This window comes from Pseudovirgaria hyperparasitica (genome assembly GCF_010093815.1).
Source record: "Pseudovirgaria hyperparasitica strain CBS 121739 unplaced genomic scaffold EJ05scaffold_10, whole genome shotgun sequence".
NCBI lineage: Eukaryota > Fungi > Ascomycota > Dothideomycetes > Acrospermales > Acrospermaceae > Pseudovirgaria > Pseudovirgaria hyperparasitica.
This window is the reverse complement of record NW_022985558.1, coordinates 43416-70845: the sequence shown is the minus strand read 5'-3', so window position 1 is coordinate 70845 and position 27430 is coordinate 43416. Positions and strand designations below refer to the sequence as shown.

The 27430-nt window shown below is 48.7% G+C and overlaps 9 protein-coding genes across 9 annotated transcripts; 7 read left to right on the top strand and 2 right to left on the bottom strand.

Annotated features, from left to right (window-relative positions):
* Nucleotides 1-1144: 1144 nt before the first annotated feature.
* Nucleotides 1145-2504, top strand: EJ05DRAFT_44139 (uncharacterized protein). Its single transcript, XM_033741985.1, has 2 exons — nt 1145-1991; nt 2043-2504. The coding sequence occupies exons 1-2, from the start codon at nt 1334-1336 to the stop codon at nt 2312-2314; spliced, it is 930 nt and encodes a 309-aa protein (XP_033599252.1). The 5' UTR covers nt 1145-1333; the 3' UTR covers nt 2315-2504.
* Nucleotides 2505-3043, top strand: EJ05DRAFT_44140 (uncharacterized protein). The gene has a single exon (XM_033741986.1). It carries the CDS (start codon nt 2695-2697, stop codon nt 3001-3003), a length of 309 nt encoding a protein of 102 aa, XP_033599251.1. The 5' UTR covers nt 2505-2694; the 3' UTR covers nt 3004-3043.
* A 2005-nt stretch (nt 3044-5048) lies between these two features.
* On the top strand, nt 5049-8879 carry EJ05DRAFT_493380 (family 20 glycosyl hydrolase; the record flags this gene model as incomplete). The annotated part of the gene is made up of 4 exons (XM_033746109.1): nt 5049-5074; nt 6435-7944; nt 7978-8481; nt 8751-8879. The coding sequence occupies 4 exons, from the start codon at nt 5049-5051 to the stop codon at nt 8877-8879; spliced, it is 2169 nt and encodes a 722-aa protein (XP_033599250.1).
* Nucleotides 8880-9219: 340 nt separating this feature from the next.
* On the bottom strand, nt 9220-12571 carry EJ05DRAFT_501353 (DUF1740-domain-containing protein; the record flags this gene model as incomplete). The annotated part of the gene is made up of 2 exons (XM_033747108.1): nt 9220-12492; nt 12560-12571. The coding sequence occupies 2 exons, from the start codon at nt 12569-12571 to the stop codon at nt 9220-9222; spliced, it is 3285 nt and encodes a 1094-aa protein (XP_033599249.1).
* Nucleotides 12572-12746: 175 nt separating this feature from the next.
* Nucleotides 12747-18540, top strand: EJ05DRAFT_532175 (U3 small nucleolar RNA-associated protein 10). Its single transcript, XM_033749063.1, has 5 exons — nt 12747-13198; nt 13247-15848; nt 15898-16128; nt 16183-18010; nt 18059-18540. The coding sequence occupies exons 1-5, from the start codon at nt 12822-12824 to the stop codon at nt 18454-18456; spliced, it is 5436 nt and encodes a 1811-aa protein (XP_033599248.1). The 5' UTR covers nt 12747-12821; the 3' UTR covers nt 18457-18540.
* Nucleotides 18541-18746: 206 nt separating this feature from the next.
* On the top strand, nt 18747-20796 carry EJ05DRAFT_501351 (uncharacterized protein; the record flags this gene model as incomplete). Its single annotated transcript, XM_033747107.1, has 6 exons — nt 18747-18856; nt 18926-18960; nt 19016-19085; nt 19134-19307; nt 19354-19688; nt 19736-20796. 6 exons carry the CDS (start codon nt 18747-18749, stop codon nt 20794-20796), a joined length of 1785 nt encoding a protein of 594 aa, XP_033599247.1.
* A 786-nt stretch (nt 20797-21582) lies between these two features.
* EJ05DRAFT_43929 (aldehyde dehydrogenase-like protein) lies at nt 21583-23777 on the bottom strand. The gene is made up of 5 exons (XM_033741866.1): nt 23407-23777; nt 23311-23352; nt 22013-23259; nt 21876-21956; nt 21583-21811 (listed from the first exon to the last, which is right to left on the bottom strand). The coding sequence occupies exons 1-5, from the start codon at nt 23469-23471 to the stop codon at nt 21693-21695; spliced, it is 1554 nt and encodes a 517-aa protein (XP_033599246.1). The 5' UTR covers nt 23472-23777; the 3' UTR covers nt 21583-21692.
* A 139-nt stretch (nt 23778-23916) lies between these two features.
* Nucleotides 23917-25671, top strand: EJ05DRAFT_538940 (kinase-like protein). Its single transcript, XM_033749489.1, has 2 exons — nt 23917-24593; nt 24648-25671. Exons 1-2 carry the CDS (start codon nt 24050-24052, stop codon nt 25340-25342), a joined length of 1239 nt encoding a protein of 412 aa, XP_033599245.1. The 5' UTR covers nt 23917-24049; the 3' UTR covers nt 25343-25671.
* Nucleotides 25650-27096, top strand: EJ05DRAFT_486825 (FAD-binding domain-containing protein; the record flags this gene model as incomplete). The annotated part of the gene is made up of 5 exons (XM_033745568.1): nt 25650-26017; nt 26063-26400; nt 26446-26507; nt 26739-27028; nt 27081-27096. The coding sequence occupies 5 exons, from the start codon at nt 25650-25652 to the stop codon at nt 27094-27096; spliced, it is 1074 nt and encodes a 357-aa protein (XP_033599244.1).
* Nucleotides 27097-27430: the final 334 nt, after the last annotated feature.

Genomic DNA, 27430 nt, shown 5'->3' with positions numbered 1-27430 from the left:
TGTCGGAGTTATATCAGTACATGGCTAGGTATGGATCTGTGGTGCTCCGGCTTCATGCACAAGCGTATTGCCTCAGGTGCGATCTGATTTGCCAGCCTTGTGTGCCCGCTGTGCCGCAGTCCTGCAGTGGTACCTGCAAGGTCTTGGGTACCTGCCAGCACACCACAGATTATTTCGAACTCTGCCCATTGCTCGAGGAGAAGGAATGTTTCCGGTTGTAGGTCATGAATACTACTACTGGCAGACATAGTCTGTGGACCTTGGAAGTCGTTGCACGAAGTGAATGGATATGCGGGTCCTTTATCATGGGGCGTGGAGCACTCCGGGGGATACACGTCCCGTACCGTGACGCATCTGATCAGTGGGTCTCTGCACTTGAGACAGCTGCCACACCTCTCCGTTGGTGTTTCTAAAAATGAACCAGCTTTGGCTTTTGCGAGGTGTCAGGTAAACCAAGGAATGGATGTCAACATGTTGTTGTGTCCCGTCTCCTGCAGCTCGTCTGATTGGGTACTTGATAATGGGCTAGACTGATCAGGCTAGCTTCCCCTGCATGTCCGTTTATCATCTTCCCACCTCGCCTTGCGTTCCCATCACTGCGTGGGATTTGCCGTGTGCATCAACATGTCTTGAGCGAACGTCATATTGTATGGTCATGGCATGGCCGGTCTTGATCTTGTGTACTAGGTGCATACAAAGCGTCGGCAATGCATGTAATTGGGCGCCAGCTGTCTGGTCAAGCATGCGTGCTATCATATTATAGCGAAAAGAGAGAAACCTCTTCGCAGGGTGCCCACTTCATTTAGATGCTTGTCGAGCCGAGAGTAGCGAAGCACTAGCATTCATGTGCTCCCCAGCTTTCACCTCCTTGACAAACTTGCATCAGGCTGAGAATTGGCAATCCATGCAATCGCAATATTAGGTGAGTTAATTCTCATTCAAGCTCTCCTATATGAGCTATCAATGGAGTGGGAATAGTTCGAATAGAATCATACGTAGATGCAGGCGTTATCCTGATTCTGCAGACCTTACCCACAAGCTTTTGTACAGCCCTGTTTGTGGCACGGTTATTATCAGAACACGACGCAGCACGCTAACGAGCAATACCAAGCAGATCTGGACTTCATTGAGCTGTTCACCAAGACAGATACAGTGGCAATCTGTGGGCCGTCGTATCGAAGCGGATCCCTCCCTTGCTTGGCTCTCTGCAGTTCCCTCCCGGTCGGGATCCATCTGTGCTTTTAACCTCTGCCTGCCCGGTACCTTTCTGCTGTTTGTTCTTCCTTGATTTCTCTCTCAGCCTTGCCCAATCCGAAACCTACGTCTCGTCAGAATGTCTCAATCGGGGCTCTCATTCGGCGCCTACTGTCCAGAGGGAGGAACTTGGTATGCGTGTGAAAGGAGCACATTTCCGTTCGTCGGCTGTTCTGTCTCTAATGGCTGTGGGAGCTCAACAGGCCCTCCAGAAGAGGACCTTCGTCCGATGAGCTTCAATGCGTCTTGGTACGGTCAATTCAATGACCAGGAATGTCCTAATGGCGGATCATTCTTCACCTGCAAAGATGCGAACCCACCCTTCATAGGATGCTGTGCCGACACCGAGTTTGGATGCCAGGGCGGTTGTAGTGGCAATCTCACAGCTGCCGCTCTCAATGGAACATCCTTCCTAGGTACTGGCCCAACTTTCTCTTCAGCTGTTCCGTCGGCCACGTCTGCGCCCAGCGACTCGAATGGAGGCTCAGACGGTGGTCTATCCACAGGTGCCATTGTTGGCATAGCAGTAGGCGTAGGAGTCGTCGGAATCCTCGCAATCGCAGGGCTCATCTGGTTTCTATATCGACGTAAACAAGCCGCCAAATCCGCAAACACAGCCGCAACACATCCACCCTCATACTCCGCAGTACATTCTCCAGACCCTAACGGGGGAGCCTGGTCTGGAACAAATTACGACCCCAAAGGTGTGTACTTACCCATGACCAGCTCGCACGATGGTCAGTCTTCAGATCACCTCGTCTGAGCACGATAATAACTTTATAACATAGATCCGCGCTACTCACACGTCTCCGGCTCCACATATCTCGGTCCTGGATCCCCACAGCCTGACCAGATGTACGCCAAACACGCCAACACTCCGTCAATGTCTCAGTCCGGAAGTCCTTATCCGGGCGGTTGGACTCCACAGTCACCCCAGTCACCGCATATGGGCGGGGGTAAGTTCCAGCAGAATGAGAATACGATCGCTGAGCTTGCGGATCCGGAGCCAGCTGGCCCGGTGGAGATTGGTGAGAGTGCGCATGGCGAGACGAGGAGGTAAATTAAGCAGGTTAAAAGGCAGGCATGCCATATCATTTTGCTTCTTGACCTCTTGAGGCAATCATATGCTTGGACATAGAAGAATTGGCGTGTGTTATGTTCGCTTGATGCCCTGACCCCCCCTTGATCCAGTGTGGTGATGGTAATGTCGAACATGTTAACGCTATAGCGGTACTATAGAACAAGAAGTGTTGCATGTTAAAACATGCAGAAGAAACATACGGAAAGAACGTACATACCTAGATTAATTCGCCTGTATAACCTGGCTACCCTAAGACATGGCCCGAAATCGCAGTATGAACAAGTCTTGGCCCGGCTTGTGATCACCCTTCGAATAACATAGCTCCGCGTAAGCATTTAGAGGATCTCTTTTGCCCGCGCATGTCATTCCCGATCCCTTACACTCTCCCAACCCTCACCTCGTCCATAGACATGTCTACTGCCCGGCCCCCTGCCTACGCCGCTCCTCCTCATCGACATGCACATCAGCATCTACGATTCCCTCACCCTGGCTCGCCGGCACAAACTGCAACGCCAGCCACCCTTGCGGCTGTGATATCTCCTCTCCTGTCCCTATTCTACCAGGCACGCCACGATCCCAGCGCTTTGATCGGCGCTTCACCGCAACTCAATCATGTCCGCTATCACTCTAAACGTCTGCCCTCCCCTCTTTACTTGAGCCCCCACTGATCCAAGTACGCATTTCACGTCCTTTGCCACGCTATACCCGGATGAGCGCGTCTTTACGGAGAGCATGAACAACATATTTATCAGCACGCAGCTTGAGCGTTATCCGCGAGATGAACATGTAGGCATCTTGTTTCTGGCTGGCTTGACGACGGATCAGTGTGTGAGTACGAGTGTATGCATGGCTGCGCATTTCTGGGTCTTGAATTCTGTAGGGAGAAGGTTGTGCTGATTGAGGATGCTTGCCGGGCGCACGCGAAGGAGAATCGAGTGCGGATGTGGTGCATAGGGTGAATGTGGAGAGTTTGTGGGTCTTTGCAGAGGTGTTGGGGTCGAAGAGCGTCAGGTGATGGACTTAGGGGCAGAGATTGGCAGAGATTTTGGGATTGAGAATAGCGCAGGGGTATAAACAGAGTGTTCGGTGCAATTCGTTGTACTATTAATATGTGTCCGCACCAATTTTTTTAGACCTCCAAAAGCCAAAAGGGTCAGCCTCCATCAGGATCTAATTATCGGACCCATTTCATTCTCTCTTCGCAGCTCTCTTAATACACTGTCTATCTTTGGGCTTTGCCATACACCTCGCACCTTCGGTCTTTCAAGAGTGAGCCTGTGTAAGATTCGGGCTTTCGTTTTCTCGTCTTGATTCGGTTTCCCCCATTTGAACCTACCATCGGCGAGCGACGCGATATATCATTGGGTTGTTGCTTCTGCTATGTTCGCTACATGTTTCGCCTCACCCCTTGCTATTAACACCTCTCCATACATCTTCCACTACTTCATCAGCTGCATTATTGCTGCGCATCCCGTTTCAAGGTCGTTTTGGCTGGGTGGAGTGCCCACTTCTTCACCTGCATCTTTCTCAGATGCTTACTGGGTTGTCAAATCAGCCAGAGCGTCTTTTACTATTCTTGCCTTTGCTTTCTTTTTCTCTACGTCCTCTCTCCTGGTGAGTTCCTTTGAACTTTTTCCCTATCTGTGGTTCAAGCTTTGCCGCTCGTGTGGACATTTCAACTTCTAGGGATGTGTAAGGATCCACGAGTATCGTCGACGTTTCGTCCACGGCCATGGAAGTGGATTCTGGCATCTCTTTTTGCTCGAGCAATTGGCTCTCAAGTATCCTTTCTCTGTGCTTTGCAGACTTCATGACAGACACATCGCGTACGAACCCAGCGACGAAAAATCCGTGGGTGCCGTCCTCCGTACCTTTGTTACATCGTATGCAGGAGTCCAAGATCAAGCTTCTGTCCTCTGTCCCGAGGTCGGGGTCTAGCTCTTCAGTGAAATCGGAGGCCTCATCGCGACTCTTGATCCCTCTGTGAGCCCAGTCTCTGAGCGTAGGGTATTGTTTCTCACGACGAAGAATATGCCAGCCAGCCTTTTTCGCAATATCTGTCGCCAAAGCTCGCATAACGACGCTTTCGTTCTCTGCCCAATGCACTGAGCAAGTCGAATAAGTGATTCTGCGAGCGGCTGGGAATTTCATTGCATGCTCTATGAGGCGAAGTTGGAATGCAGACAGACCCGTCAGTCGTTGTTGCATATCGTCGGGGGAACTTGGCTCTGTTTCTGTGTTTTGTTCTGCATTAGGTTGTAATTTACGCCCGGACCTTTGATATTTCTTTTCTACAGGTCCCGCTAGTTCCTCGTGCATGTCTTCGTCGCGTTTACGTTTACCTTTCCTTGCTTTGGTAGCTTCAGGATGAGTTTTCGAACCGACTACCTCAGGCAACTCAAAGACGAAAGGTTTATCGTCGCGGGGCATCCCACTGCCAGAGCAGCTCGGATCAAGCAGGAGAGCCTGCACATTCGAGAATGTTTTGCTGGTCGGGTCACTATTGAGAAAGTCTGTAGACGCATTGATTTTTACTAAACCTTTTGCTTCCTTCGAAGACGATGTGGCCGCCTCTACCATTCGTCTCAGGATGGCAGATCGCTCTGCACTTTTTTCGAAAGCTATGACACGGTTTGCTCGGTTTATACCTGAGGAGGTTTGGATCAGAGCAGCAAGATGTGTAGTCTTATTACCAGGTGCCGCGCACGCATCAATGACATCTCCGTTGCCAGAGCCGGGGTCAAGTAGCAGAGCCGGAAAACATGAAGCTTTGTCTTGATATATAACGCTCGGTGCAAGCCGACTGAGCTGGATATCGGCCAGGGGGTGATCCTTTGGTACAGCAATAAGATCTGGAACTGTCTCGTCTACATAGTAAATATTCGTTTTTCCGGCATGAGAAACCGATGTCAGGGTCTTTGCTTGCTCCCATGCTCCGAACGCTTCTTCTCGCTCTTTAACCCTGTCGCCAGGTAGTATGGTATTGAGGCGAAGCCATCGCGGGCGGGGTATTGAGCCTTCTTTCCCGTTCGCTTCGTCTTTAGCATTTACATGTTGATGCCATTTGTCGACGGAGGCGAACCCGCGTTTGACCCGAATCTTCGTAAATTCCGCGCTCAATCGAGCCTTGTGCCTGGTTATAGCAAGCTTGAGTGCGTGAGTCGATGGAGCCATAACGCCTCGTTTGGCAAGAAGAAGATCGTGCGTCAACAGTAGCGCTAGAGCCGGTGAGAGCTGTATTTGCATCAGGACGTGTGACAGCAGATCTTATATAGAGATACCGTACCTTTCGCTCAAGCCTCAATAGTCCACTTCTATCTATGACTTCCTTCAATATAGGTGACCATTTTGCGGTCTCGCTCACCAGAGCGTATAGATGTCCCGGACGGCTTTGGAAGCCCTTATTGGTATATATTCGGGTCTTTAAGGAGTCGCTGCCATGGTCAAAATTTTCGAAAACGGATGCGGCCTCGTAGTATAAAGACATGCCCGCTCCGTCCTGACGTCGCGTGGCTGTAGGAATCTCATTATACACATCTGTGTAAGACAACTTTTCTGGCGCTTGGTCCCTAAGGCGGCGAGGCATCAAAGTGTCAATTTTGGAGAGCTAGACCTGATTTGGATGGCTGGCCTTGAAACAACAATCAATAGATCAATGGACGTTTCCTTGCCAGTGTTCATGAGCAATGGGTTATGATATTACTATTCATGTAGGCGCCTTATACATACAGGATTCATGAATAAACAGTCTGAAATACATGGATCCATAATATATCGCCAGTGCGCAATGCTCAGAACGCCTTAGGCAATGTCATATGTGATGCTGGCGCCAAAGCAGCCTGCTGCATGAATGCTGTGCCACTTCACGCTTGTGCATATTCGGCATTGCCAGGGTGAGATGTGACCTTGGGCTTGTCAAAAGTCAGTCTACACAAGCGAACCATCAACGATCATCGTCAACCGTAGAATGCGCGTTCTATGACCCATCTAGCTTACATAGCCAGCACAGGCGTCATTGCGCTGATTCAGATCTACATCTTAGTACTGCTGGGAAGATGACCATGATGTTGACTATCTACATATCATGGTCGGTATTTAGTTCCATTGCGTTAGCCCTGCAGACATTACCTCCAGTTGAATGGAACAACGGCTCCAGCGGATTTCAGTCATTCTCCAGTCTGCCAAAATCGATCTTTCTGCATTCGGCTTTCGCTTCGACTAGAGACACGGACGGACTAACATTGATTCCGCCCTCCGCGGAAGAATTCGCTACGACTTTTGTGAAGGATCTCAATTCGTTGTTAGGAGACGGTTGGGCCCTCGAGACTATCGATGAGATCCATAGGAATGCCTCAGGTATCTTCCTGGGGTCGTACTCTGGCTCACCGGACGATTTAACCTATGCAAATGGTGAACCTACAACAGAGGGATACGAGATCGTTGTTCAGTCAGGTCATATCTTCATCGGTGGTTCTGGCGCTCGAGGTATGTGGTGGGGAACACGGACTCTGCTGCAACAAATGGTGCAAAGCGAGTCGATCTCTATAGGGAAGATTGTCGATGCCCCGGCCTATGAAACCAGAGGTTACATGTTAGATGCTGGAAGGAAGTGGTACGCACCATCCACATTGAAAGAGCTGTGCACATACGCATCCTGGTTCAAGATGTCAGAGTTCCACTACCATGCGTCTGACAACTATCCTCTTAGTCGCGGCCACAACGAGACTTGGTACGAGGTTTATTCCCACTTTTCATTCATGCCTGAAAGCGTAGAGCTCAGGTCAATCATCGAACGAGCAAACGAAACTCTCTCTCGAGCTGTCTTCGAAGACCTGCAGATGCACTGCGCACAACGCGGAGTGACTATCATCCCTGAGATTGAGGCGCCTGGTCACTGTCTGGCCATCACGAAGTGGAAACCGGACCTTGCGTTGGCCAAGAAAGATCTACTCAATCTCTCTCATCCTGATTCCATACCCACAGTGCAGGCTATCTGGTCTGAATTTCTGCCATGGTTCCAGACGAAAGAGGTTCATATCGGAGCAGACGAGTACGACTCAGATCTTGCAGATGATTACATACGATTCGTCAATAGCATGTCTCAGTTTGTAAATTCAACGGCCGGAAAACGAATCCGCATCTGGGGAACATACGAGCCATCCAAAAACTTCACTATATCCAATGATATTACAATACAGCACTGGCAATACGGCCAATCCGATCCCGTCCAGCTCGATCGTAGTAGCTATAACATAATCAACTCGGAAGATTGGTGGGCATACGTTACGCTCAAGAACGACCATATGCCCATTCTTCCCGCCGCTTACCCGCAGCTCTTCAACACCAGCCGAATTCTCAACTTCGGAAACCAGCCGGACGTCCAGTGGGAACCATCCCTTTACAATCCTGTAAACAACACTGAGCAGCTCCCTTCAGCCTCACCGAATAACCGGGGTGCTATTATGGCCGCATGGAACGACAATGGCCCGGACGCTACAACCCAGCTTGAAGCTTTCTACGCCATCCGCTCTGGACTACCCATAGTTGCATCACGCGCCTGGAGTGGCTCACGCGGCACCCCTCTGGATATATCTTCCCTTGCCGAATCCGTACACCTTCTCTCCGCCGCCGCACCATGCCAGAATCTGGACCGGAACATCTTAGGCGTCAATAATTCCGACTGTACGCAGCCGTTGATAAGCTGGACTGCACCGAAGACTAGGAATGAGACGTATGAACTAGGATACGGGAGCAAGGGCCTGAACAACACGTTGACCATGGACGCTACCGGTCCTTTCACACTCCGCTCCAATGACAGTATGCTCACCTTACGCGGCGACGGGATGCTTATATATACCGCTGATGGCTACGAGTACCCTCTTCGGTCAGTCGCCAGCACGGACGGATATGATAGTGGACATCCAGGGCGGATATGGACGAATGTGACGACCTCGACACATGAGATTGTTCATATTACCGTGCCAAGTCGGATACAAATACAAACGGACAGAATCGGAGGAAGCAGAGTATGGGTGGATGGTCAGTTCAAAGGTAGGTTCGAGGTGTTTGTTTACGGAGGGCGAAACAAGCTATTTTCTTGGAGTCAGATGGCGTTTGTCACGCCACTGCAAGAGCTCGAAGGCGCCGTTTCGTCACTCGTCGTCACCGGTTGTATTAATGGGGGATTATTCAGCCCGGGAACGCTACATACAGCTGGAGCGTATAGATTTATAGTGCACGCTACGGTTTGGTCAATTGTGGCTATCAGTGTTGCTGCAATGCTTCTATTATAGTGTGAGGTTTACCTTGACATTGAACTGATACGCAAGGTCCTTCTATAGTTAACAGAAGTATGGCCTTGGCAACGTGGTGCGATACCGGGGCCAAAGTCACAAATATAGTGAATATTATCTAGGCAGAGCTGCCACAGCACCACGTCGTAGACAAAAACATTGTTCTCCAGAATTTGGCCCATGAGGGTACATCATATTTGAATAAGAGCGCCGAACCTGACCTACATAGACTATCTCTCGGACCTCCTTAGCTTTAAATTAGACTGTCTCTCTTCTCCTGATATATTCATCTATCTGTCAACTTTAGTCATGGCCGCAAAAGTTATAAATACCCAGAAGCTTAAGCCCCACCAGACTCAAACCACGTACGAAGTAGATTAAAGGGCGCTTAAGGTAATTCTCACGACAAGATTTTTAGTAAGACGGACAGAAGGACCTGACGTCAGATACCCAATACTTGAGGAAAAAGTATGTGGGGTTGCAATGGAGTGGTGTTGGGACTTGGGGTCAGTGTGGAGGACTACTGTTGACTTAATAGCCCATGTATATACTTGAAGCTACCAATTATGCAGCGGTACAGAGAACCCATTCCTACTCATCTAAAACTCCATGTATGTCGATCCGACCCTCTTCGCCCACCTTCGCGAAAATGTCATCCAAGTCGACAAACACGCGTATTTGTTTCTCTCCCATCACACGCCAAACCTTCCTCAAATCCTCAACTCCTATCAACCCTTTCAGCTCCGGCGCAAACGCTAGCATCATATAGCTCTTACACCACGGGATGCAGAACATGCCTCTAAAGAAGACCCCTTTAACTCGGTCCCTCGCATCCTTTGTATGGCTTTTCCCTGCCTCCAAAGTTTCAAACATGACATAGCTTGTCCATAGACTCGCATTACTTTGAACGTGAGGCTGTAAAACAGCACGCTCAAACGCCGCGCGAACAGAGTATGCAGTGCTACCACCCTGCACCCCCCGTTGTATTTCAGTGGAGATTGCGAACATATGCATTATAATGCTACCATTGTCAGAGTGCAGGGATATATCGTCCATGAGGGTGCGCACACGTCCGTCGATACGAAAGCGGCTTTCGTTAGCGGCGAAAAGAGACAGCAGGTCTGTGTTGTCTGGAAACAGTTTGAGACTCGCTGTGAGAGTATCGCGCAGTAGAGATGGCTTAAAGGAGCGCCAGCGAGATGCATGGTACGCGAGCAGACGGGTGCAGGCTTGATGGTTAATTTCATTGAACCGAGAGATGGCGAGATTGAGTGTTGAGAAATGGTCATGGGCTGTGCGGTAGACATCAATGGCGAGAGAAAGGTCTTGATCAGAGTAGAGGTATATTAAAACAGCGAGGCAGTCTGTGTAGAGGACAGCCCTGTCATAATCATGGACTGCGTAGTGCTCATCTCGGGCGTTAATCAGACTAGTGCGAGCTGGGAGGAAGCTCGCAATGTTGATATCTTGATTTGATTCGGAGATATTCGGGCTTGCAATAGCTAGAAGTTCTGACTGGACAGCAATCAGATCACCCTGATGTAACGACTCCCAAATCGAGCTATGGCGAAGCAAGATAACATCTTTTCGTGCGCCTACCGGCAGTTTGGCACTCATACGGATGGCTGTACCGAAAACTCGACTTGCGGTTTCTTTGTTGCCCATGCGGCATTCCACAAGAGCGTAGGCGTTGTAAAGTCTTAGACTGGAGGGACATCGTTGGAGAATCCGCCTGGCGAACGCATCCGCTTCTTGAGGAAAGAATTTTACTGTAAACGCCATAGAGTATTCCAGAATGGCCTCGTCTTTTGTGAGCGACGATAGATGTTGCAAGACTGTTTTGACAAAAATCTTGCTACGTGTATTGGCGAACGTGTGGAACGCATCGCTGAAAAGATCGTAAATGGTTGTTTGTCTCCTTCTAATTGGAAGACTGGACACTGTTCCCATAGTCTCTACGAAATGGCCGAGTGGCCCACCATCTTTTGGTGAGTCGACTTTCTTGTGAATAGTTCCTTTGCGCAAGAAGACATCACGAGAATCGAAAGGGGTCTCGTTCGGGCCTGGGAGTGGCGGAAGATCCCAGAACGCAAGGAAAGCTTCTACGACTCTTGTCATCGGGAGCCCATGACCAACGAGAGACAGGTACACAGAGATATCAGAGAAAAGCACAACGTGATAAGGGTCCTCCTCGGCAGCCTTGTCGCTGGTACGACCAGGGACATCGATGGTTTGCATGTGTGAAGTCTCAAGCTGGTAGAATGCGCTCAAGGGCGACTTAGATACTTCGTCTGCAGCGAGATCTTGTCGATCAGTTTTTGGCAACACTGATACTTCTCGAAAGTTACACCAGCCAGTGGCCCCGAGTTCACCGACCCGCGCAACCTCGCTGTCCCAGAATTCTTCAAACAGTATCAAAGACTGAATTGGGTCCTCCACACCGGCAGGTCGGAGAAAGTTATTTTCGATGATCACTTGCCATATGGCTAGGGCTTGTTCGTGGTAACCGGATTCACTGATCATTTTAGTAAGTCGTGCAAGAATGTAGAGCTGAATTCGCTGAAGCTTGCATGTTGAAACCCCTGGCTGCGGAGTCTTTTCTCTCAAGTCTGAAAGCATCTGCAAGCAGTTATGATAGTCCTCACGTACCGTATCCAGCCGAAATTCGCGAAAGTCTGTCTGTAAAAAGTTGAGATACTTGAGCCAAACTTCAATGTGGTCCGGGAACTCCTCTAGCAGTTGCCGCCATTGTTTGGTTATCTTCGTGGCCTCCCAGACTTTACTGCCTTCTTCAAGGAGCCCGAGACAAAGAGAAACCCGATTGGTATGATCCGTGTCGATACTACGTAAGGCTTGCTCGTATACAGAGATCCTGATCTCTGCGACGTTTCGAATTTCAGCTTTTGTTAACCTACGAGATATGGCGCCATGATGGAGTCGAATCATTTTATCCTGGTGCTCAATAAGCTGTAGCCAACCATCTAAAGATTTGGGCTTTTCTTTAGTCAGTCGGGACAGCTCGGCATTTCTCTCCTTAACACCATCCGCATATAAGAAATCCGAAGTGCAATCCTCAGGATCAGAGCCAGACAGTTCTTCATCTGAGCTTGCTGAGCGCCACGCGATATGGGAAGCATTGGTGAGACGCCGCGTGTCCATTGGTGAAGTTGACCAACGTTTTCTTTTTCTTCCGAACGATGTACTAATATAATCCGCGTTGTGATCAATGCCGGTCCTAAGCGACGTGGCACGTGTGATCCGATGCTTGATGTCGCTGGACTGCTTTGCATACTGTTTCGACAGAAGTTTTCTGTTAAGACTGGCGTGCGAACATTCGTAAGATAAAGTAATCCCGCGCCCTGAGCTCAAATTCTCTTGAATCCGACGGGTCTTACATAGTCCGACAATAGAGCCACCACCTGCTCGATAGTAGGGAGGAACACTATGCGTATTTAAGCCGCCGTATGTTGCATTATGGGGATCGCCTCTACGATCGATGTAGTATGGCTGGTTAGATTCGTCGAAGCCTGGAGTTACACCCACAGTGTCAGGTTGACTTGGCTTGACTGCGAGTGCGTGTGCCTCCCTCACATCTTCATGAGTACGATGGTCTATCCGGCGTCTTCTTTCATGAGATCCTCGTGGTCTCTCGTGTCGTGCCTGGTGTCTGTCTCGCGACTGATCTCGTGTCCTGTGTCTCTTAATCTCAGCTCTGGAGCCTTTAGAGCTATGCTCACGGTGTTCCTTTAGCTCATATTGGCTCAGCTGCGTTGCGGAGGTCTTCAGAGGTGGGCTAGATCGCGTGTCATCTGTTGGGGGAGCGACTTTGCGTTGGAAACTCGAGAATTTGGGCACGGTAGCAGGCTAATGGACTGATAATTAGAGGGGTAAATACTTAAGTATAGACGCGATAAGACAAGTAAATACTGACCTGTAGGTCCATTTGTTCAATGCAAGATGCCACCGACTCGACACACCTTGATCCTCGGATAGGTTGCAATAGATGGATGCCGTAGCTGAGTGGGGACGGGTGGAGTGCCTGAGCTCAAGTGGCCCCGCTTTAATTTAAATCTTGGCAACGAAATTCTACTACAGGCGCAACCTCATCGAAATGATCGCAGCAAACACTTACAGTCGAAGAGTAGGGTAAAACAACATGCTCAGACGCCGATTCACAATACAAAAGTAAGATCATGGCGACAACTCTCCAGCAGCAACTGGCTGCTATTAACGCGAACACCACCAATACACTTGACCTCAAAGCGCAGCGGACGGCTCATGGAAAATCATTGCTGTTCGATCCGAAAATCGCAGTGTCGCAGGACTTTGATACGATCTTTCAGATTTGTGTAGAAGGGTTTAAAGAGCTATGCTCTATCGACAATGCTTTCGCCTCATTCTCGAAGAATCTCTTCAGCGATCAGAGCAAGACCGAGGACAGGATGCAGATGACTGCAGAGGAGAATAGGAATTTGGACAACGTTATCGAAAGCTTCCTTGGTCAGGTCAGCGGCAGACTTCTGCTTAAACCTGCACTGAAAGCTGTAGAGTGGTTAGTGCGGAGGTTTCGGTAAGCACATAGGACGCCGGCCCTCATGTCATGCTAATCATTCCCGAGAATACACGAACACAACATAGAGTATACTTTGACAACTTTCCTCCCATACCACGAGACTCCCATTTTCCAGACGCTCCTATCGATAATACCACGCCACCTGCCGCATTCGTATAGATTCCTACAACCCTATCTTGCTTCGTATCAGAATCCACCGCGAACGGCAATCACATCAGCTGCAACGACCAATAGGCCCCTGTTCTCAGCTATAAATAGCTACACTCTCAAATTGGTACGGGAGCATCAGCAGTCTCCGATCTTGTTATCATTCTGGGCGAGTCTGGCGACCCAAGCTCTAGATAGCATGGTTACGATGGCGCGCTCTGGGCGAGGAGTTGTGCAGCGACAGAAAGAGGAGGACATATTAATGTTTATTCTTCCAGTTCTCAATGAGGGATTGTCTTTTAAGCACTGCCAGGAAATGATGGTAGCGTGCTATATGGTAATCATGGTCTTCGTGTCCAAGACCATTCTTGAGGATAGGGTTTTGGATGGTATGCTGGAAGCTGCTATGAGTAGTCACCAGGACGCAATCGAGGACAGCTGCCTCGTTTGTCTTGCAGTGATCGCACAAGAACGAAAAGCAACGAGACTTCCCAAGAAAGTGCTCAAACGATCTCTCAAGATTGCGAATCTAGATCTGAAGTTAGCCGCTGTGTCCCAACAATGTCGAGTCGACCGACTCTCTCTCGGTGTCATCCTCGGTATCCTTGAAAAACCAGCTAATCTTGATGAAGCTCGAATCGAGCTTGTGGGTAATCTGATCAGTCGCGGTCTAATTGTAGACAATCACCTCAAACCCATACTCAAAGCTGTCGTTCGCCTTGCATCGAAGGACCCCGCCTACTCGCCTGCCATTGGACATTCTCTTGCGTCGATGCTCAACCAGATATCGAATACAGCCGGTCCGAAACTTATTCAGTCAATATTAGACGGGGAAAGCACGGATGTGGATACATTGGAACTAAAGCTCGGACAAGTCTTATCCATCTCGACCGGATTACAGGATGTGAATATGGGTGACGTGGATATGACGGAAGAGGACGGAGCAGATACTCGTGAGGGTCAACTTAATATTCTGTTGGGCATGCTTCAAAATGCGGAACCGGAGACGCTACCAACAGCTCTCATAGAAGTCGTCGGGATGCCATTGTTCAAGGAATTTGCTCGCGCTTACGTTTTAGCAGTCGCTATCAGGAAAACACCAGATGTGATCATGTCACTCCCATGCCTTGCGTCTTATCAGGACAAAGAAAACGAGTTCATGAACGCTCTGCTACTACACATGACCTCAACACAGTACCCTGCAGTGGTCCGAGGTTCGGCCTGGACGCAAATCACTAAGTGTCTTAATACTATGGCCGGCCGAGCTGACCCTCAGATTCTCATACCATACTTGCTGAATGCGTTGGCCGATGAATCACCAACTGTCCGTCGATCGGCCTCAGAAGCCACGATCGCTTTTGAGAAAGCGCTCAAGCTTGCAAAAAAGAATAATGGCGTCAAGTTTTGGGGGACCAGTATATATCCAGACGGCAAAGCTGGACTGGAATGGTTGTTATTGGACGATGCATTAAAGGTTGCAAGCTTAGTTCTGACACCATACCTGGAAGAATGTATTCTTGATGAAGCTCGCATTCGGCAATTGATCAAATTGGCACTGTCTGGCAAGGACAAGACAGAAATGAAAGCGGAAACGACAATAGAACTCAAATCTGCGCTCCGCACTTCCCTGGCGAATTTTCTTGCCAGCCATGCTACAAAATCTCCGTTAAGAGTGCGGATCAATGTTTATGACATGATCCACTCGATCGGGAAATCTGCCGCTTACGCCCGCTCGAAGTATCTCATCCCTTCTGCGCGCAGCTGGTTTAGCTTGAAGGAGAAGACGGCACGTCAGCTCGCTACACAAGAGCATCTGGACCTCCGAAAGGTTGACGAGCAACATTTGACTGTGATACATCCTCGTGATAATGGGGCGATGCAATTGCTGCGATCAATTTTATCGGGAGATGCACTCAAAGCAAGAGCAGAAACGTTGGAGAGAGCTTTTGAACGAGTCAAGGAGCTTTGGCCCCAGATGAAGGCTTCTGCGAGAGATGCAATGGCGACCTTTCTTCTAGATCTCAGTCTCAAGTCTTCCAATGAGTCAAGTCAGATCAACTCATCCGGAGCTGCTCTTGAAATCATACGGGCGGTGCCACTTCCAGTTCATACCTTAGTGGGCCTCTTGGAAAGTATCCCTCCGTGCACTGGCCACGAATACAAGATAGTAGGCCAACCTTCGGAGGACGTAGGTTCGCCCAACCAGGTAGCCAGAAAGCGTCGTCAAGAGCCCAGTGGATCCCCAGAGGCAATGAAAAGGCAAAAACTTTCAGATTCGCGACCGTTGCCTGCCGACCAGCTTAGCATAAACTTGAGACGTGTCACTATCATACTGGAGATAGTCGACAATTCCAAACAAGAAGGCCATGTCGAGTTACTCAAGGGCTTGTTCTACGTCCTTGGTGAGCTTCAGCATTACCGAACAGTCTCAAACTCGAACATGGTCTATCTACAGAATTTAAACATTGGGTCATTGCTATCAATAGTCAACGCAGCCAAGGTACGCCAAATCAAATGATCATGCAAGTCTAGCATACTGACTTGAGTAGGGAACATCCCCATCCGGGTTTGACCCTTCTGTCATCAGGGCCGACTTACTGGTCGACTGTGTGCGCCGCACCAATGGCCCCCAGGTCCAAAATGCAGCTTTACTACTCATCTCTAGCTTGGCCTCGTGGCTTCCTGAGACGGTTCTTCATAGCGTTATGCCAATATTTACTTTCATGGGGTCGACGTTACTTCGACAGGGCGATGACTACACGGCCCACGTTATTGATCAGGTACATGCACTCCTCTGAACGTACCTTTTCGAGTATGCTAATGTTCACTACTAGACTGTTCGGTGTATTGTCCCTCCCTTGGCTGCTTCTCTCCGCAAGAAAAACCGCAATTTCGTTTTGGGAATAGCTGAGCTACTATTGAGCTTCACAGCAGCTTTCGAGCATATCCCATCCCATCGTCGTCTTAATCTTTTCAGTCAGCTTATTGAGACCCTTGGGCCGGATGATGCACTTGCGCCTACCCTGACTCTCCTGTTCGACCGACATCCGGTCGATACTACCGTGCAACGATTTATACCTGAGTTGCTACGTCTCTTTGATCCTTTGATTGCCATGAACGCGCTAAAACAATCATTGGATATACTCGAGGACGCCATGAAACCAAAAACAAAGAGACAGCTAGGAGATGCATTATTTAATCTCAATGAGAAGAGTCCTCAAGAGTCTACCAAAACATTCGAAAATCTCCTTCTGAACATTGGCAGGTCAGCGGACAACACGAGCCTTCGCGGGCCTCTTGCCAAAGCTTTCAAAGATGGTGGAGACCACGAGAAAGCCGTAAGGAAAGCCACGATTACTCTGATTGAAAAAGCTATTGCAATTTCATCAACACTTGCGTCACAGAAAGATATGCTTTCCATATCTCGACAGGTCATTCTCGCAACTTTGAATCTACCACCTCCAATCGAACTCGTAAGAATTGCGCAAGAACTACTTTCTCGATCAGATGAAGATATCAAGCGAACCGCCTTGAAAGCTATTCAAACACGAGCAAAAGCAGTGAAACACAAGGACCTGCGAGCTGTCCGGGAATACATAGCTTTTCTACCACAAGTACTTCGGATTTTGGATGATTCAAGCAATCTTACACTAAAAGAGCTAGCCATAGCTTGTGTTGATCAGATATCAACATCATTCGGGAAGAAAGACAGCGATGCAATCTTGAGCACGGGACGAACAATTCTGGGATCTCAAATACTGAAGTCAAGCAACGTGCGCCTTAAGATTATCGCATTACATTGCTTGTCGTCGATCGTTGAGGTACTTGGAAACTCTTTTATTCCTTTGGTTCCGGCAACTTTATCCATTGCGTTTGATCAGCTCCGTGAGGGCTTAACCTCAAATTCATCGCTCCAAAATGCTGCATACGGTCTCATTTGCGCAGTGGTTGAGCATCTGCCCTTCATCTTCATCGGCGATTACATTAAAGCAGCGCTAGAGCTCTCACATAGATCTGCAGCAAGCGATGAAGGAGAGGAGGAGACAGAACAGTGGCGCCGTCAATTCTATCTACTGCTGAGCACAGTAGTTGAACCAAAGGAACGGTTTCAGGCTCTGAACCAAACTTGGCCTAGCGCCGTCAATTCAGGATACCTGGGCCTACTAGAACATATTAAGGCACTAGATATGTCACTTAAAAACAGCACGAAGTCAGTCGTTTTGAAGAACAGCGAGGCTTTGTTTCAGGCTTTGCTTCAAGGGTTTGACCTGCGAAACACGAATGCGACAGCTTCAGAGAAACGCAAACTTGATGAGGAAGAAGTCGAAGCTATTGAGCGTTTCATTACTGATGCTACCATCTCTATGGTCCTGAAACTTAACGATGCCACGTTTCGACCCTTCTTCTCCCGTTTCGCTGCTTGGGCGCAAACGGATCTGTCCAGTAAGGACCAGTCAGGCCGTATGCGCCGGTCAATCAGCTTCTATAGCTTCTTGATCATCTTCTTCGATCGCTTGAGATCGATTGTCACAAATTATTCTGGCTCAGTCCTAGACCATTCTGCACATATCTTGATAAACCCTGTCTCCGGACCAGAAGGTGAGAAGCTGACTGGAAACGTTCTGCGAGCGCTCCAGAAGAGCTTCGAACACGACGAAGATGGTAAGCATGATGATTCACAACCATGTGCAACATTATTGACTCCTACAGATTTTTGGCAATCCCCGTCACATTTCACCGCTCTAGCAGGCCCTATCACGGGCCTTTTAGCTAAGACTCTGCCGACGAAAGTTTCTGCCCTCATTATTCCCACTGTAACGGCTCTAGCAAGTGCCGCATCGTCAGCAGACCTGCTCAAGGAACTGAACTCGTTCATCATGCAGATGTTCCGCTCAGACAATCCAGCAATCCGTCTTGCTGCAGTCAGGTGTGAACAATGTTTGACCGAGACTCTTGGAGAAGATTGGCTGGGTCTATTAGCAGAGATGATACCTTTCATTGCCGAATTACAAGAAGATGATGATGAGGATGTGGAAAAAGAGACACAGAGATGGATTAAGATGATCGAGGAGACTTTGGGGGAAAGCCTTGATAGTATGTTACAGTAAAGCCGGTCAGCTCTGCTTGCGTGATCATGTACGCTTCTAGATCAGTTAGCACCGTTTAAGAATAACGACTATACACCATAGATAAACCTTGACTTCAGGCGGTGTTTCGTGCAGTGCTTTGGAATGGAATCCCCACACCACAGGCCGGATTAAGCCTAGCCCTAATATTGCCCTCGAACCACCTACCATGTTGAAGTGGTACTCATCTTGGCGCATCCATTGCCGTGAATCAACAATCCAACTGTTCCCATGTCACGCATCTATGCCACCCCTACGATGCCCCAGAGATAATGGCTATTCAACACGATGATGTGAGCATGATTAAGTCAGCGGCCTTGGACCCATCCGGGCCGCCACCTCTCTCCGCGGCTTTCCTGATCAAGTTCGATCTAAAGATTGGGTAAGTGGGCATAGTTCACCGATTACAACACTTGCACGTCGAGAGCCTGCCCAGCCTGATATGCGCTAGCTATACCATTACTTGGAAACGGAGCGCGCCTGGTGGTATGTATCAACTGTGGACTAATCATTAACATTACGCTGACATGGCTTGACGCAGTACCGCTTGATGGCTCGGTCGAGTTCAAATCGCTTCCTTCTGGCCTGCACGGAGTGAAAGAGGATCTGGTGTAAGCTTTCAGGCATAAGTATACGCTCATGAACTGAGACCCTAGAAGATACTTTGTTGAAGACCAGTATGCCGGGCTTAGCGCTTTTGTGAATGCGCCGGCAGGGGAGGAAGAGCGAAATGCAGCACTGGTTGCAGTCGGGATCCTTATTCCGTTGAGTAACGGCAATGCTAGACTTGGCAGAGGCTGGTTGCATGCTCAGCGACTCCGCGACATGGCTCGGTTAGTCTTGGAATCTAAAGCCTGGCATTTGCTGATACATCTACAGCATCTTGGCGCACGATTGTTTACGAACAGACATTCTCGAACAATTTTGGGAGGAACACAAGGCGTATGTCGAGGACGAAGCACATGTTACAGAGATATCTAATGGGAGTCTTGGAAACACTTCGCCAAAACAGCATAGCCGAAGACGAGCGTTATCGAACCTGATCAACGTCATTACTGACGACAAGACACTTCCTTTATTTCACCCTGCTTTGTCTATGATGGAATTTGTGGACACTTTTGGGCCCCTCATATTTCCTCTGTGGAGAGTAGCATTGCTAAGGAAACGGATAGTGCTCATGACGGCTCCACCTGTAAAGCGAGCATGCGAGTTTGGTACGTTACTGCCACTTACTACTAAACCTCAACTAACAAGATCTAAGTCTTTGATATATCTATACTTTCCAACATGCCTTCGTCTCTCTCAGAATTACTCTCGCAAGATACAGAAAGACTGCAGAGGATACGACCTCTTTTTCAGATTGGCATTCATGACATACCGTTACTAGAGAGAGAGGCTACAGCGATAAGGGAAGCCATGAGAGAGCGGCCAGCAGATGAAGGTGACCACACCTACGGACCGTTTGGATTCCTCGCATGCACAACCGACGAAATACTTGCGCTGAAGAAAGAGCTGTACGATATTATGGTTGAGTTGCCTCCGGTTTCCGAACACGTACCAGAACAAAGAGGGTGGCCGATAATCAGGACAGCTGATGGCTCTGTTATCAAGGCTACGCAACGAGATCTTCGTCGGTGGAACTTACTTCACAGTGAATTTACCAAGATCCGCGATTCAGTAACGACATATGAAGATGGCGACGATGATGAAAATGATAGCGAAGACCCCGAAGACGATTACTCACGCTCAATTCTTCAGTCTGCCACATCAAGAGAATCATCAATGGACGACCCTGGCTATGATGAAAATCTGATCGAACCTATGACCTGGAGTCAGTTAGCCTACTCCGGTTTCATGTGGTGGGCATCAGCTGGTGAACACGATACTGCTTTAGCCGAAGAAGACGAGAAAGAAAGGCACATTATAGGACATCTCGTGGACCATGTACCAATGAAGCCTGGAATCACTCGTGCCAATAGCAATGGCAAATCGAGGAGCATTTCTTCCAGTCATGCAGGTATACATGCTGAGGATGCTGGCCTTCATACTGGGATCATCGCGTACTTCCATCGTCTTACAGGTCAGTTGGTATCAACACTTGTGGACATCATTGAGGACGCAGATGAGAACACAACGGGTGAGAGTGAAGTGGACGATAAAGAGGTAATTCACATTGGTACAGACGACATTGGACGCATGGGATTGGATGTTTGGAGTACCAATAGTGTGGAATTCGTGTCGGACGTTGCCAGAATGTACTTCGGACGCGAGGTTGTTGTGCATGGCGGCAGCGTCGAATGCTGTGGTTTGAGGGTCTGCTAAGCGCTAGATCATTCACACTATTCGTTTCGAGGCGATGCTCCAAGACTGTGTTTAAAGTAAGCCCGCTTACTATCAACTTCAAACAGGCAAATACTTGCTCTCGATGCACATTAGGCGCCTCGCCCCTAGCTGCTAGTCTTGTAAAACCCCTTACCTAGGGCTCCTTTGCACTGTCAGCCTAACAAATGCCGCGCACTGATCTGTATACTAGCATTCGGCTTGACACCTAGTTTCCGAAAACGTGGTGAAGGGCTATGGATGCCGGTGAAGCGCGAGCAACAAAATGCTATGTGCGTGAATGTGTCTATGTTCTCGTTTATTTGGTCGGGAGAGTATGGAAAAGGCTCACTTGACGTTCGGTCAAGAGTTGATAGGCGTCCTGAGGGCTGACCACGAAGCACAGAGGTTGAAGAGCGTAATGATTTAGTCGGACATGCTTGAGTATATGTTCGCTCCATCGAATCATTGACCTCTTCCTTTGCTCTACTGCTTCGCATTAGGAACCTTTTTCCAAATGAGATGTGCTCTATCCAAGGCCCGCGTAAATAGATTGACGTGCGGTAGGACACGATTGCAGCTACGGAAAAGCCATCGTAGTATGTTCTGGGGAACTTACCAGACCATGAAGCGGGAACAACAGCTTGCTTCACCTTTATATCACTCGAAGCCATAAACATGCCACACTAACGTCTAAACACGAGACTGTTCGGTGTATTGAAGGGGTTTAAATCGTTCCCTCACATGACCCTAGGTGATTCACGTAAACCCAGAGGTACTTTATAGGACGTTCCGTGCAACGTATGTAATGATTCAGGGTAAATGACAGAGACCTATTAGTGGATGTACATGAGTGGCGCCTGGCATGTGTCCAATCGTATTTGTATCTTGGTCTTTAATTAGCCATACCGTGCTTCTGCTTTCGCTTCGCTGAACCAGTCATCTGAAGAGAGTCTTTCAACCGTAGTCGCGTAGTTGATAATAGTACTTTTGGTTGTGGTATAGGCATGGTATGCATCTGAAACAAACACCATTAGTTGCATTTACCCATTCATTCATGTATGTCCTCCTAGACGACTTACCAACACCATTCTCAACACCCACACCCGAGTTCTTAACCCCGCCCCAAGGGCTGCTTGGATCGTTCCGATGGTGCGTATTAACTGTTCGATGGATTAGCATGACAGGAGAGCATCAAGAGCGAGACAATGACACTGACTCCAGCAGATACCTGCGTCGATGTCGTTTGATAAGCGGAAAGCTTGGGATAAATCTTCAGTCCAGATAGCAGCCCCCAGGCCAAACTCGCTATCGTTCGCAAGCCTGAGCGCCTCTTCCTCCCCTTCGAACCCAATGACAACAATCACGGGTCCAAATGCCTCTTCCCTCCAAATGCGGGTGTCGACAATGTTACAACTTATACTATCTGTAAGTATCGTTGGTGGGTAAAAATAACCTTTTGAAAAGTCCGTTCCATCAAGTTCAGACGTCCCGGACAGTCTCTTTGCCCCAGCTATAACTGAAACACCATTCCGCACAGCGTCATCAACGAGGTCTTCCACAATGGAAAGCTGTTTTGCTGAAATTAACGGCCCCATTGTCGATTCTGGGTTTTGAGGTGAGCCTATACGTTGGGCAATTGACCTTGTCTTCGTCTTGAGCTTGCTGAGCACTTCTTTCAAAATGGTTTTCTCGACAAGAATACGAGTAGCAGCAATGCAGGTTTGACCAGAGGCAATAAACGACGCGAAAACTATACCGTTCACTGCCGTATCTATATCGGCCTTTTCAAAGATCACAACTGGTGCCTTACCGCCGAGCTCAGCAGTGAATGATGCCAGATTACGACCGGCGATGGCACCTACCATGCGCCCAGCTGGAGTTCCACCTGTAATGTCTACTTTTTTGATGAGTGGGTGCTCAACAAGTGCTTTTCCAGTGGTATGACCATAGCCTGTAAGTACAGAGAATGCACCATGTGGCAGACCAGCCTCTTGCAGTATCTTTCCAAGTTCGATTGAGGTCAGAGGAGTGAGTTCGGATGGTTTCAGAATGACACTATTGCCTGCCGCTAAAGCCGGGGCAATCTTCTTCACAGCGATTAGTAATGGATGGTTGAAGGGCGCGATCTGGGCGACAACGCCAAGGGGCTTTCTGTCGATCCAGTTGTGTAACTTCCCGGTGGTGGGCAGGACAGAACGCTCTTCGGTCTTAATTAATGCTGCGTAGTATTTGAACCATCGCACCAGAGATGGAACTTGCGCTTTCATCTCACGAATGGCTCTACCAGTTTGTCTTGACTCAAGTAAGATCAGACTGGGCAGACGTTGATTCAAGAGATCTGCAGCCCGCTCAAGCACTTGAGCTCTATGGTCCCGCGACGATTTCGACCAGATACCTGACTTGAAACATTCGTGCGCAACTCTCACAGCCTCGTTGACGTCTTCCGAGGATGCTCCATTACAGCTGTGAATGTGAGCTTGCCACTGCTGAGAATAAGCTGACGACATGACGTACGAAGCTATAATATCTCCGGTTGCTGGATCTTCGACTGGTATTCTACATGCAAGTTGTCGTGAGTGAGGTTTGGGCCACCGTGAATGCAAGACTAACTGTTCACCGAGTCGCGTAATGCGCTCCTCACCTGCTATCCAAAGCGGACATGATGGTAACGTCATGCTGGGGTGCTCGGAGTGTTATATTATTGTGCGAGGAAAGATCCCAGAGGCGGGTTGATGGAATCTGCGTGCTATTATGAAAACTGTTTCTTTGTACATTTGATATTTATGCCACCCTGCCGATTGAGGTTCGGTTTTGCGCTAGATCGGGATGGATCCGTAACTCTTGGCACGTGTTACACGTGTTTTTTTACCCACACCCCGCTTTTAAAAGGAATTATATTTCTATAACAACTCTAGAACTAAGACTCTAGAGAGTTATGTAGTTATACTTCCATATAGACTCTTACTTTATATAAAAAGAATAGAGCGTAAAAGAGTAAAGAGATAAGTTATACTAGAAAATCTTCAAATAGTAGATATCTTAGAAAGAATCGAGAGAAAGAGACTTAAATAGAGATAACTATAATTTCTATTTATGCCCGATCGGAGTACGCTAGTCCATTGACACTCCCGCCTGCAGGCTGCATCAAACCGTGCCGCTTCTCATCCTTTGATCGCGCTTGATACAAAGCAACAAGTCCCCAGTTCAGAGCATCAAGGATCCTTTCTGCTTCATACCCGTTCATCCATCGAATATGACTCCTGAAAATGCTGGAAACTCGCCACCGCCGCCACCGCCACCCCCGCCGCCATCCTCCTCACGCCTGCAGCGGTCGCTGTTCCGGAGTCCAGCCTTTGACCATGTCGAGGATGTGAATATGTATCGACCTGGTGGGCATCACCCTATTGACCTGAACGATATGATTGGGCAAAAGTTCAAAATCATTCACAAACTGGGAAACGGAGGCTTCGCACTCGTCTGGCTGGCGCGGGATTTGGAGGAAAATCGAAATGTTGCGCTCAAAGTCCTCAGAGCAGACGCATCGGATCATGAGGTGAATGTCTTAAAGCATCTTAAAAATTCTGCAGCCAGCGCTCAAATCACAAACCTCTACGAAACATTTACAATTTGCGGGCCCAATGGGGTTCATCAATGTTTGGTATTAGATATTGGCGGGCCGAGCCTCAGTCATTTAAGCATGTACTGCAAACGACCTCCACTTTCATTTCAAAAAGTCGCCTCCCAAAACCTAGCTGAAGGCCTTGCAGCCCTTCACTCAGCCGGTATATGCCACGGCGGTCAGCGCTATATCCCGGGTTTGAATGAAATTCCCTTGACTTATTAGAATCCAGATCTCACAGATTCCAACGTGCTTTTCGAAATTAAAGGTCTTCGAGAGTGGACAGCAGATGAGATTTATCGTTATTTGGAACCGCCTAGGACGACTCCGCTCCTACTCCTCGATGGCACGCCTGCACCAGGATTCGCTCCTACTAATGTTGTCGAAGCGCTTAACTACTCTCGCCTCGACATAGAACAACTGTCTGGTAACGTTCTTATAACCGACTTCGGTGAAGCGTTCTTCGGAAACAACGTACCTGAAGGGCTTGGAACCCCTGTGTCATTCTCGAGCCCGGAGATGCAGTTCGGGTACCCCCCTTCCTATGCTGTTGACCTCTGGGCTCTTGGTTGTCTTATGTTCGAGATTTACACGTTTCGGGCGCTAATCCTCACAGCATTTGGTTCCCACGAGGAGGCGTTGGCAATGGCCACTGAAACAATTGGAGCCCTACCAGAAGAATGGCAAGAATCATATTGCGATAAAGAAAGACTACTAGCGAACATAGAAGGAAAACACCGGTGGTTTGATGACCAGATCAAGCGAGAGTGCACCTTGGACTCCCAAATTCGTAAACACGTACCGGAGCTCTTGCAAGATCAGCACACCATTTTTCTCCAACTGCTCGAAAGCGTCCTGGTTTTTCAGCCTAGCCGTCGTCTCACTGCTGCGGAAATTGGGAAACACGCTTGGTTCATGTATGAGTAGCAGAAAATTGACACCGCGATGCAGATTGTCTTGAATGGCACGGGACAGTTTGGATGGACATGTTTACTTTATTTTTAAGTCAATCGGCTGTTGACGCAGGGGACACACCGCTCCGAACACGTCCCGATAGGGGAGTATCGAAGAGGCCGAGGGAATACAGAGACGAGTAGAACTATCATTTTGATAGGTGTAAGGAAAGGAGTGGAGGCGTCTGGTTTCTCTTAGGGCGACTCAGGTTGGATGGATGCATCTCAAAAAAAGGAATGTTAGATAGTGTTAGATGGAGGGTCTTGCATCAGGTAGTAACATGGCTAGCATAAACTACGTGCCGACCTCATCGCGAACTTTAAACTTTGCAATTTGCACTTCAGTTTCCGCCCACCGTGGATCTAGAGTGGGTTACGAACTTGGGAAGGAGGAAGAGCATATTGGGGATCCTCTCTCGACCCAGCTTCTGAACAGTATCCCGGCATATAGCCCCAATCTCGAATCAGGCGCTTCTTCGCGACTCGTTGCCACTATCAAGAGAAGCGCTTCAATCATTGATGGCGCCGAGGAGACGTTAGGTACTACTGGTGAGAGCACAGCTGCGTGCAAGATATTCCAGACATTGTTTGGAAACCGCACTATAAGCTCTGGAAACCCTTCTTATACCCCTGAAACAGATGTGAACTGGTAAAAACTCTCCCGAGATGAATGAAAGAGTCTCACATGTACAAGGTCCCAAACTTGTTGGCTTCCCGCTTCTTGCTTTGTTCAAGTTCAAACAACAACTGAGGTGCTGGCGGCACTCAAGGTTGCGACTTGCACCCAGTCCAAATTTGCTATCCGAAACAGGGGGCACAACCCAAATCCCAGATTCGCGAGCATAGAAAACGGAGTCTTAATAGACCTCGAAGCTGCCGGCGATAAAGTATCAGTCGATGTATCTAGAGGGATTGTTAGTACTGGACTAGGTGCGAGTTTTATAGATGTATATAACGCAACGGACAAATATAATGTCAGTGCTATCGGAGGAAGAGATGGCGATGTGGGTGTCGCCGGCGTTATTCTGGGAGGTGAGATTGATTCGACCTGATGTGATCTGTACTCATATCTTCTAGGAGGCATGCCATACTTCGGGAACCTATACGGATTAGCCTATGACAACGTGAAGGAATTCGAAGTAAGTATGACTTTCTCTCGACAGCAACGTGCCTGATCACCGACACAGGTTGTTTTGTCCAACTCGACTGTTATCACTGCTAATGCTGACGAGAACCCTGATCTCTTCTTTGCTGAGAGGTGGTGGTAATAATTACGGTACGATACCCCACTTGCATTCTTCAAAGACTGACGATAGACCAATGCAGGAGTTATAACTCGGGTTGACCTATATACGGTTCCGTTACATCAGATCTGGTACTCTCTCGTCATGTACACTCACAATGAAACCAGCATGGCATTGGAGGGCGTTGAACAACTGCACGCGTACATGGAGGCGGATCCTAAATTGGGCTTCTTCCTGAATTTCAATCCCACTGGTCTGTACACTGGTCTCTTCTATGCAGAATGGACAGAGTGGCCTACAGCCAATGAGCCTTTCCGGAAACTGGATCCAGTCATGGCATTTGCGCCTCCGACAAATGGCACAGTAGCATTGCTGGCGGCGGCAATCGGGCTTGGTCCAGAAAAGACTCCTCTCAGGTATGCCCCGAAGGAAAGACTTCAAAATGAACGGCTCACTGAAAAGCTACAGATCGGGGACGTTCTAGAGGCTTGAAGATGTTGCTGCGGCCTACGATCCAGAAGCAGTTTTCCAAAGCTTCTAGCATGGAGGTTTTTTGCTCAGTCGAGCTTGATCGGCCTTCAGTGGGCCTTTTATGGGCCACATAGAGAGCACGTGATAGGGTAGGAAGCAGAAGGACGACATTTTAATACTGTATAGAGTACATCGTCAGGTAGCTAAGAGAGGGTCGTAGATTCTCAATATACGTACGTAGTATGTGCGACGAGCCAAAAGCGCCAAGAGAGGCACGGTGGATGAATGCCTCGGGCTGAATAATCGTGACACGGCCAGGACCTCCTTGTATTCTTTGGTGGCACAGT

Bases quoted from the DNA above. Each gene is read 5' to 3' on its own strand.
- EJ05DRAFT_44139 (XM_033741985.1), top strand. From the start codon at position 1,334: ATGTCTCAATCGGGGCTCTCATTCGGCGCCTACTGTCCAGAGGGAGGA. The intron at 1,992-2,042 runs GTCAGTCTTCAG...TTTATAACATAG, and splicing joins CATGACCAGCTCGCACGATG to ATCCGCGCTACTCACACGTC.
- EJ05DRAFT_44140 (XM_033741986.1), top strand. From the start codon at position 2,695: ATGTCATTCCCGATCCCTTACACTCTCCCAACCCTCACCTCGTCCATA.
- EJ05DRAFT_532175 (XM_033749063.1), top strand. From the start codon at position 12,822: ATGGCGACAACTCTCCAGCAGCAACTGGCTGCTATTAACGCGAACACC. The intron at 13,199-13,246 runs GTAAGCACATAG...ATCATTCCCGAG, and splicing joins TGGTTAGTGCGGAGGTTTCG to AATACACGAACACAACATAG. The intron at 18,011-18,058 runs GTAAGCATGATG...TGACTCCTACAG, and splicing joins CTTCGAACACGACGAAGATG to ATTTTTGGCAATCCCCGTCA.
- EJ05DRAFT_43929 (XM_033741866.1), bottom strand. From the start codon at position 23,471: ATGACGTTACCATCATGTCCGCTTTGGATAGCAGGTGAGGAGCGCATT. The intron at 23,353-23,406 runs GTTAGTCTTGCA...ACTTGCATGTAG, and splicing joins ATTACGCGACTCGGTGAACA to AATACCAGTCGAAGATCCAG. The intron at 23,260-23,310 runs GTACGTCATGTC...TCACATTCACAG, and splicing joins ACCGGAGATATTATAGCTTC to CTGTAATGGAGCATCCTCGG.
- EJ05DRAFT_538940 (XM_033749489.1), top strand. From the start codon at position 24,050: ATGACTCCTGAAAATGCTGGAAACTCGCCACCGCCGCCACCGCCACCC. The intron at 24,594-24,647 runs GTCAGCGCTATA...ATTAGAATCCAG, and splicing joins AGCCGGTATATGCCACGGCG to ATCTCACAGATTCCAACGTG.